Source organism: Mandrillus leucophaeus, unplaced genomic scaffold, assembly GCF_000951045.1.
Source record: "Mandrillus leucophaeus isolate KB7577 unplaced genomic scaffold, Mleu.le_1.0 Scaffold78, whole genome shotgun sequence".
NCBI lineage: Eukaryota > Metazoa > Chordata > Mammalia > Primates > Cercopithecidae > Mandrillus > Mandrillus leucophaeus.
This window is the reverse complement of record NW_012108474.1, coordinates 2646635-2656663: the sequence shown is the minus strand read 5'-3', so window position 1 is coordinate 2656663 and position 10029 is coordinate 2646635. Positions and strand designations below refer to the sequence as shown.

The 10029-nt window shown below is 50.1% G+C and overlaps 1 protein-coding gene across 2 annotated transcripts in view; it reads left to right on the top strand.

Moving 5' to 3' along the window:
- The first annotated feature begins 3862 nt into the window (after positions 1 to 3862).
- Positions 3863 to 10029, top strand: part of ABCA3 (ATP-binding cassette, sub-family A (ABC1), member 3) — a 57753-nt gene continuing 51586 nt past the window's right edge. For both annotated transcript variants that reach the window (XM_011966999.1, XM_011966998.1), the window contains exons 1-6: positions 3863 to 4069; positions 4962 to 5266; positions 6795 to 6874; positions 7013 to 7277; positions 8752 to 8879; positions 9618 to 9783. In XM_011966999.1, coding sequence (XP_011822389.1) covers positions 6821 to 6874; positions 7013 to 7277; positions 8752 to 8879; positions 9618 to 9783 — 613 coding nt within the window. In that variant the 5' untranslated portion in view covers positions 3863 to 4069; positions 4962 to 5266; positions 6795 to 6820. The remainder of the gene's footprint in view (positions 4070 to 4961; positions 5267 to 6794; positions 6875 to 7012; positions 7278 to 8751; positions 8880 to 9617; positions 9784 to 10029) is intronic.

The following is a 10029-nucleotide window of genomic DNA, read 5'->3' as shown; positions in this document are numbered from 1 at the left end:
CATCACTGCCTGTTGGGACACACCCCGAGCTCCCTTCTTGGTGCAGTGTCTGGCGCCTTGATGACGTGGGCCCAGGGCCTGCTGCCTTTCCTGGCTCATTCTCTGCACTGCCACTCCGAATGACTCGCTGCTCCCCATACACAGTCTGTCTCCAGGATCCTTAATGTCCTTCCTGTCCTAACTAATGAGTCATTCAAGACTGGCCTCCCAGGTCACCTTCCCCCGTCACCCTCCTGGGCCGTCTCCCTGTCTTGCTTGCTTTCGCTGTCTCACACGCAATTAATTCTTATCTTCTTCTGAATCTTGCCATACTTTATTTAGCATCAGTCACAGCAATTACAGTGCATGCAAGTGTTCGGGGACTGCAAACTCCTTGCATTAAGAATGTTATCATTGGCCAGGCATGGTGGCTCATGCCTGTAATCCCAGCACGCACTTTGGGAGGCCGAGGCGGATAGATCACAAGGTCAAGAGTTCGAGACCACCCTGACCAGCATGGTGAAACCCTGTCTCTACTAAAAATACAAAAAATTGGCCTGTCGTGGTGGCACACGCATGTAATCCCAGCTACCCGGGAGGCTGAGGCAGGAGAATTGCTTGAACCCAGGAGGCAGGGATTGCAGTGAGCCGAGATCGCACCACTTCACTCCAGCCTGGGCAACAGAGCGAGACTCTGTTTCAAAAAAAAAAGAATGTTATTTTCATTTCCAGATCCTTAGTACCTTGTACAAGTGCGCATCAGATAGCAAATCAGAGGCAATTGTTGAATGAACAAATGCTTTTTTGTCTTGTATACCCTAAAAGACCAGGGATTCTACCAGCCTACATTAACTGACTGTTCTCCGTGCCTCAGTGCCATACACGCAGACCTTTGATGCTGGCTGGCTGTGGCAGACTCATGGTGGCAATATGGGGATGTTGGGTCCTCCCCCTGAAGGAAAAGCACCAGATGTGACCAGCACCACCCACAAGGGTGTCGCTGTACTGCACACCTGTGGCAACGTGAGCAGAGCCTTGGTTGGCGGCTCTCTTTGTGCATCTTGGGGTGGTCCACCTGTGGCTTTATCAAGACCCCCTTCTTCCAATGAGTGGATTTCTCTGTGCCTTTGTGGACAGGCTTCCATGGAGGGAGGTGTACCCAAGCTCAGAACACAACAGGAACACATGGCGTAATGGGTCTTGTGCCCCTCACCTGGGCCTGTCCCTTCTGTTCACGGGTCTCAAGACCTGCCATCCCCAGCGACCTTTGCTCCATATATACAGATATAAAAACTTTTGAAAGGGCACATAAGGGCCAGGCACCATGGCTCATACCTATAGTCCCAGTACTTTGGGAGGCCAAGATGGGAAGATTGCTTCAGGCCAGGAGTTCCAGACCAGCCTGGGCAACATAGCAAGACTCCATCTCTGCAAAAAATATAATAAGTAGCCAGGTGTGGTGGCAGGTGCCTGTGGTCCCAGCTGCTCAGGGGGCTGAGGCAAGGCGGTCACCAGAGCCCAGGACCACCAGGCTGCAATGAGCCCTGCTCGTGCCACGGCACTCCAACCTGGGTGACAAAGCAAGACCATGTCTCAAAAAAAAAAGGGCACATAGGAATTGGGTGGCAAATTCAAGCCCATGGTGCACACAAAAATACCTACAAATCGCAAATAAAGAAATGGAGGAGTTTGGGATTTCTCCAGTTTGCTGCTGAGTAGTGGCAGCCTGAAGAGCCACCGTGCTCGTTAACTGGCACAGCCCATGGCTCTTGAGCTGACGACAGTTACTGGAAAGACCATTTGTAGAAGAATTTGTGCCATCAAGAGAGTTCTCAGAAATGAGCAGCCTGCAGTATGCGCTCACTCTGCACCAAGTCAGTTGCTCACCTAAAAAACAAACATTGAGATACTCAATGACATGTGTGATACTTAATATTTTAACAGTAAACAAACCTTTTATAGAGGGAGGAAACGGTTTGCCTTCCCGTTCCCGGCTGTGTCCCCAGGACTAGTGAAGAGAGCCTCTTCAAAGGGAAGTTCTTGAAGCTCTGCTCTTGTCCCCTTGCTGGGCGGAGGGGGCAGCTTTAGGAGTGGCTGGAGTCCTGAGTGTTTAAGTTAGACTAGATGTGTATAAGAGACAGGTCCCCTTGCTGGGCGGAGGGGGCAGCTTTAGGAGTGGCTGGAGTCCTGAGTGTTTAAGTTAGAGTAGCTGATGGGGGCCCAGCGGGCCAGTCCTGAGCCTCAGTCATCAGCACTTCTGGGGACTCTGCCGCCTCGGGGTCAAGTGCAGAAGGAATATTAACTTCCTCCTTTTGTGTACATTTGCTTTTGTAACAAAAAACTTTCCAGATTTTGTAATTCTAGGATCTCTTCCTTTAAATTGCTTTTGCTCAAACAGAGCAGATGCAAGCATAGTGTTCAGTGAGACTTTAGGTAAAGCCTTGCACATACCAGGCAACAAGCTGGGTGCTATGGGGGCACAGAGATAAAACCTCGGCCAGGCATGGTGGCTCACGCCTTTAATCCTCGCACTTTGGGAGACCGAGGCAGGCGGATCACTTGAGGTCAGGAGTTTGAGACCAGCCTAGCCAACATGGCGAAACCTCGTCTCTATTAAAAATACAAAAAATTAACCGGGCGTGGTGGCGTGTGCCTGTAGCTGTTTGGGAGGCTGAGACGGGAGGATCACTTGAACCTGGGAGGTGGAGGTTTTAGTGAGCCGAGATCATGCCCAGCCTGGGCGACAGAGCGAGACTCTGTCTCAGAAAAAAGAAAAGAAAAGAAAACTTTTATTGAGTGGTGGGGCTTAGGGGTCTTTTTTACCTTTCAATTTCTGATGGTATGTTCTAGGAGTGATATGCAAAACTTGTATGAAGTTGGAAGTTGTTCTGTGTTTTTAGGACCCACAGGATGTGGTAGTGTAGTAGTTAGAAGACAGACTTGGAAGCTAAAACTAGCCAACGTTCAAATCCTGACTTTGTAGCTTCTTGCTGTGTGATTTTGGGCCAGGCGTTTCCTCCTTGTTTCTTCGTCTGCAAAAGGGTGATGCTGCCAGAAGCCAGGAGAGGATGAGGAGGCTGTAGAAGCAGAGTGCTTACAAGTAGAAAAGCAGAGCTTCTGGCCAGGCACGCTGGTTCACGCCTGTCATCCCAACACTGTGGGAGGCCAAGGTCGGCGGACCACTTGAGGTCAGGAGTTTGAGACTAGCCTAGCTAACATGGTGAAGGCCCATCTCTACTAAAGTTAGCTGGATGTGGTGGCGGGTGCTTGTAATCCCAGCTACTTGGGAGGGTGAGGTAGGAGAATCGCTTGAACCTGGGAGGTGGAGGTTGCAGTGAGCACTCCAGCCTGGGCAACAAGAGTGAAACTCTGTCTCAAAAAAAAAAAAAAAAAAAAAAAAAAAGTAGAGCTTATATTCTTTTTAAAAAATTTTTTTTGAGACAGAGTCATCTCGGAGTTGATGACTCTGAGTGAGCACCATCTCGGCTCACGGCTCACTGCAACCTCTGCCTCCCGGGTTCAAGCGATCCTCCCACCTCAGCCTCCTGAGTAGCTGGGACAGGTGCCCATCACCACATCCGGCTAATTTTTGTATTTTTAGTAGAGATGGGGTTTTTCCATGTTGGCTAGGCTGGTCTCAAACTCCTGACCTCAGGTGATCCATCCAGCTCAGTCTCCCAAAGTGCTGGAATTGTTCAGGCGTGAGCCACGGTGCCCGGCCAGGTGTTTTATTTTCTAAATCCAAAATTTTTTGTTATCAGATCTGCTCAGTTTTAAGTAACATACTTAAAGTCTATTTTGCTCTTCTATTTTCTAACTTGGTAAGAGGTGTTTTATAATTATTTTCCAAATTACACTCAAAATACCCTCCATCTGTCCAAAGGTGCCAGAGAGTCATGCCCGTGAGCCCTGGGCCCCTCCTGATGTCCTGCGAGGCCACGGTGTTCCCAAACCTCAGGGCTGCCCTGCCCCACTCCAGAGGCTCTCAGGCCCCACCCCGGAGCCCTCTGTGTGGAGCCGCCTCCTCCTGGCCAGTTCCCCTGTAGTCCTGAAGGGAGACCTGCTGTGCGGAGCCTCTCCTGGGACCCAGGTCAGTTCCCCGGTACTGCCCTGCAGCCTGTGTGGGAAGGTGGGTGGTCTGTCTTTCTGACCTTCTCTCCCAGCCCTGGGACTGGAGAGGACAAGATTAAGCATGGGGATCTTTCCTTTCTTGACCAGACTTCCAGTAAGGGAAGTTGTCTGTTCCTCTAACCAGAAGACTTCTTTGAACCGTGACTGTTTTATATTCCTCTCTTGGTAGAGGCAGAACGTTCATCTCAGCCAAGCCCACGCCCATCTGGAATGTACTTCCCTGGGATGACGGCCCCAAACGGAGGCACTGGCCTCCTCTTTTTGCCTAAACCACTTCTAGAAACCTTTTATAAACCACGGGACTTAATGTGTGTCTTTAAGTCACTGCTGTTTTATTCATCATCAGCAACTGACTTTGAGACGGGTCTTCTACCTTATTAATTTTCAAAAAATTGGGATCATTTATTAAGTTGCCACTTATTAGCACTTCATACTATTTTAGCTTTAATTTCTTCACTTTTTAACAATACGATTCATTAAAAGTCATATTTTAAATTAATTCTTAACTGTGTGCAGTTGTGTTTCATGTAAATATTTATTGACTGCCCTTTAAAGCATAAATTTTGAATATGATTAGATATCAACAGCCACATCCTTAAAAAAAAAAAAAGCAAGAGTTTTAATTTAAAAAAAACCTTGATAGAAATGATTTTCAATGGACTGAAACCAAACCAAAAGTAAAATGGGTCATTTACAAAAAACAAACAACCCCCTTCGCCGCGGGCTGGAGTCTCCCGGGCAGTGTCAGGGAGCGCTGGCTCATGGTGATGTAGGAACGGCTCACTAATTGTTTGCCTTTCTATCCCATGCCATCTTAACCTGGCTGATGGATGACGTTGGGTTTGGATCAGCCATGAGCGTGGAGCTGAGCAACTGAACTTGAAACTCCTCCACTGTGAGTCAAGGAGGCTTTTCCGCATGTGAAGGACGCTGAGCAGGAAGGACTCCTCCCTGCCTGCAGTTGTAGCGGGTGGACCAGCACCAGGGGCTCTCTAGACTGCCCCTCCTCCATCGCCTTCCCTGCCTCTCCAGGACAGAGCAGTCACGTCTGCACACCTCGCCCTCTGTGCGCTCAGCTTTCAGAGCACGTTTCTCTTATTTCCTGGGTGTTGCAGCGCCTACCTGAACTCATTCAGACCACCTACTTCTCTAGCAGGTTAGCATCTCATGAACTCAACACTCTGAGTCCAGTGTCTCTGTTCCTTTAATTTAATTTAATTTAATTTAATTTTATTTGTATAGAGATAGGGTCTTGCGATGTTGCCCAGGCTGGTCTCGAACTCCTGGGCTTAAGGGATCCTCCTGCCTCGGCCTCTCAAAGTGCTGGGATTGCAAGCATGAGCCACCACATCTAGCTTCTGTTTCTGATATTTGAAATTTAGTAAGACAGATTTTACCTAAATTGAGGGAATACCTTTACAGATCTAAGCTCTCGTTTCTGGTATCACTTGAATTTGATCATCTTTTGGCAGATTTTTTCCCCATTATATGTGCTAGACTTAAATATCATGTTCCTATATAATATAGGATAGATTATTTTTTGGATGAATTTTCGTTGGATAAGTGGTAAAGATGAAAATGGCAGCTGGGCACAGTGGCTTACGCCTATAATCCCAGCACTTTGGGAGGCTGAGATGGGCAGATCATTTGAGGTCAGGAGTTCAAAATCAGCCTGACCAACATGGTGAAACCGAATCTCTACTAAAAATACATAAATGAGTCAGGCATGGTGGCAGGCACCTGCAATCCCAATTACTTGGGAGGCTGAGGCAGGAGAATCGCTTGAATTCAGGAGGCGGAGGTTCCAGTGAGCCAAGATCACGCCACTGCACTCCAGCCTGGGTGACAGAGCGAGACTCCGTCTCAAAAAAAAATAAAATAAAATAAAAAATAAAAATTAAAAACACTAGCCAGGTGTGGTGGCATGCACCTGTAGTTCCAGCTACTCGGGAGACTGAGGCGGGAGGATCACAAGCCCGGGAGTTTGAGGCTGCAGTGAGCTGTGATTGCACCACAGCACTCCAACCTGGGCAACATAGTAGGACCCTGTCTCAAAAAAAAAACAAAAACAATTTTAAAAACCACTACAGAAGTCACAGAGCACATAAAAAGCATGTCATTGATCTTCCATTCAGCAAGGACCAAGTCAGGCTCCAAAAAGACTATGCTCTTTGGTTTTCTTTGGTGTCTGTTTGTTTGTGACAGAGTCTTACTCTGTTGCCCCCAGGATGGAGTGAGTGGCACGACCTTGGCTCACTGCATCCTCCGCCTCCCAGGTTCAAGCAGTTCTCCTGCCTCAGCCTCCCAAGTAGCTGGGATTACGGGTGCCCGCCACCACACCCAGCTAATTTTTGTATTTTCAGTAGAGGGGGTTTCACCATGTTGGCCAGGCTGGTCTCGAACTCCTGATTTCAAGTGATCCACTTGCCTCGGCCTCCCAAAGTGTTGGGATTACAGGCGTGAGCCACTGTGCCCAGCCAAAAAGACAGTGCTCTTTGTGTATGCAGGGTAGAGCATTGAGGGTGGGCATGCCACAGGCCTTGTCCCCTTACTTCCAGGGGTGTTTGGAGTTAAAATGACACAAAAGACGGTGAGAGACGTGGAGGAAAAAGGGTCCGTGGCTTTTCCCCCACATCCCCACTCTCATTGCGCACCCATGCTCTCTGTCTTTGGTCTGTAACTAGCACTGGGCGTCCTTTCCAGCAAGACGATGGCTGTGCTCAGGCAGCTGGCGCTCCTCCTCTGGAAGAACTACACCCTGCAGGTGCGTCCAGACCCCGGAGGGAGGTCAGCTGCGTGCCCAGCCCCGAGGCTTCTGGGGACACCCTTAAGGGAGGGGTTGTTTGCATGCCCCTGATTCTGCTTTGCAGCCCATCAGTGTGCCCTGTTGTGTCTCTTCCAGAAGCGGAAAGTCCTGGTGACGGTCCTGGAACTCTTCCTGCCATTGCTGTTTTCTGGGATCCTGATCTGGCTTCGCTTGAAGATTCAGTCGGAAAATGTGCCCAATGCCACCATCTACCCAGGCCAGTCCATCCAGGAGCTGCCTCTGTTCTTCACCTTCCCTCCACCGGGAGACACCTGGGAGCTCGCCTACATCCCTTCTCACAGTGACGCTGCCAAGACCGTCACCGAGACAGTGCGCAGGGCACTTGTGATCAACATGCGAGGTGAGACATGCCAGGGCTCTCGGTGCCGGACCTGGTGGTGTCTCCGCGGGGCTGGGCAGGCAGGGGTCAAGCCCAGGATCTGCGAAGCAGCTGGGTGAGGAGCTCACCCTGTCCAGACCTGACCTCTGTTTCCTCCCACATCACTACTTCAACCTGTAAAAGGCACTGCTTTCCCTTAAACCTCTACCTGCCTGCGAGTAAATAGCAGTCTCCTTTGGGTCCGATAGCACTGTCTCAATCCCCACCAAAAGGACCCTGGTGACATTTTAACCCATGGGGCAGAACAGGTAAGAAAATGCACCTGCCTGCATTTGCCTCAGGCTCCTTTCTGTTCCCTCATTTTACAAAAGACATTACTGGTCTCCAGGACTCTATGAGCGGAGTCCAATAAGATAGACAATAAAAGTAGCAGATATTGGGACTTAAATACAACTTGGCAGAAAAAAGGAAAAAAGAAAGTGAGGTTTTTGCTTGCCTGATGGCATGAAGACCAGGAAGCCATCAAGCCCATCTAGCATCAAGTCTCGTCTCGGTGGCTGAGCCACCCAGGGAATCCCCCACCTTCTCTGTGGCCATGCCTCATTGTACAATGGGACCAGGGCTGGCCGCCCACCTGTCCAGAGCTGCGAGGGCCCCGGGGAGCAGCAGGTGCAGCAGCCTTAGCAGTACCAGGCCCTGGAACTGCATCTGACAGTCAGCAGGGTGGACAGGACTTTACAGGGATGCCTGGGTGTACTTGAGCCAAGGAAAGCCCTTTTGTGACAAGGGCAGGGCACGGTTTGAGCGTGTGGCACCAAGAATCTTTTCTGGGACGTGGTTTCGGGTGGGCAGCTCTGAAAACAGTGCTGAGAAAGCCTGAGAAGGGAACTCCCGCTGCGTGTGCTGCTCACCGTTCCTAACCCTTTGCTATCGGGATGGAAGGTGTCGTCCATTTTCCCCTCCTCATTTGGGCATTTACCTGCCAGGCTTGAATTCCACGTAGCAAACACTCAGAGGAAGTGCCTTGGTCCCTCATAAAATGATGACAGTAAAACCCTTTCTGAATTGTAAAAGAGTGTCCGGATGATAGAAAAAACCTTTGAGACACTCTGAGTTAATGTCCACTCCATTTCTAAAAACACACCATTCTGGTTTTGAGACAGAGAAGCCACCCCGGGCTGCAGAGCCCAGTACAGGGTGGGTGGTGGGTTTGCGCTACTGGGCCTTGCTGCAGGTGCTGCCCAGAGCCTCCAGCTCTGCTCCAAAAATCCGCGCCGGGAGAACCCCCTGCCTAGGGCCCTGACCTTGCCGTTCTGCCCTCCTTGATGGCAGCCTGTCCCTCTGCCAAAGATGAAAGCCGCCTTGAGTCTCAGGAAGGATTTACAAAGCCCTAGAGGGTTTGCTGTCTTTCATCTGCCGGTGACCTGAACCACCCAGGTTTTTCAAGGAGGAGGGTAGATTGGGCAACCGCAGCTCCCGTGCTCTCTCTCCACAGTGCGCGGCTTTTCCTCTGAGAAGGACTTTGAGGACTACATTAGGTATGACAACCGCTCGTCCAGCGTGCTGGCCGCCGTGGTCTTCGAGCACCCCTTCAACCACAGCAAGGAGCCCCTGCCGCTGGCGGTGAGACGTGCGGCCGGGCCAAGCAGTCGCAGCCTATCAGCAAGGCCTCCGCTTCCTCCCGCGTCACTAGTTCAACCTGTAAAAGGCACTGCTTTCCCTTAAACCTCTGCCTGCCTGCGAGTAAATAGCAGTCTCTCCTTTGGGTCTGATAGCACCATCACAGTCCCTGCCAAGGGGACCCTGGTGACATTTTAACCCATGGGGCAGAACAGGTTAGAAAATGCACCTATCTGTGGCCGCCCCAAGCTCCTTACTGTTCCCTCATTTTATGAAAGACATTACTGGTTTCCAGGCCTCTGTGGACAGAGTCTGATAAGATAGATAAGGAAAGTAGCAGATATTTAGGACTTAAATACGATCTGGCAGAAAAAAGGAAAGAAAGAAAGTGAGGTTTTTGCTTACCTGATGACATTAAAATTAGGAAGCCATCACATCCATCTAGCATTGTGGTTGGTGGCCCGCCAGGGATCCTGAACGCTTGGTGGCACTTCACATTGGAATTAAGAGAGGAATGGCCGAGAACCACCCCCCAAAAAGGGGCCCCTGTGTGGCTCCCTGCTCCTGCTGGGACAGGGACCACTCAGTGTCACATTCCGGGGCCCACTGGAGATTCTCAGAGGCGGGGGAGTGGTGAGTTCTCGGCCGTGACAGCCCCCAAAGCACTCTCCCACTCCACCTTGTTGTTTGCTCCTCTGTCTGGATCTCTCGGAACAGCTGGTTTTCTCTTTGTTTCCACAGGTGAAATATCACCTACGGTTCAGTTACACACGGAGAAATTACATGTGGACCCAAACAGGCTCCTTTTTCCTGAAAGAGACAGAAGGCTGGCACACTACTTCCCTTTTCCCGCTTTTCCCAAACCCAGGGCCAAGGGAACCTACATCCCCTGATGGCGGAGAACCTGGTGAGAAGCTCGGTTAGGGTTCGTGTTACCGGCCCGGGGTGTGGACTAGTGACAGTAACATGGCAGCAGCCCTACCTTTCTAAAGTATTTCTTGAAGAAATACTTTCGGAACATTTACTCTTGTTTATAGGAAAAGTAAAACACCAGCATAACTGGTTTCTAAAAGACTAAAATAATCCTTGAAGATAGCGAAGGCCCTCTCCCTATATCCTCGAAGACGTGCTCTTGAATGAAACATTTGTATTT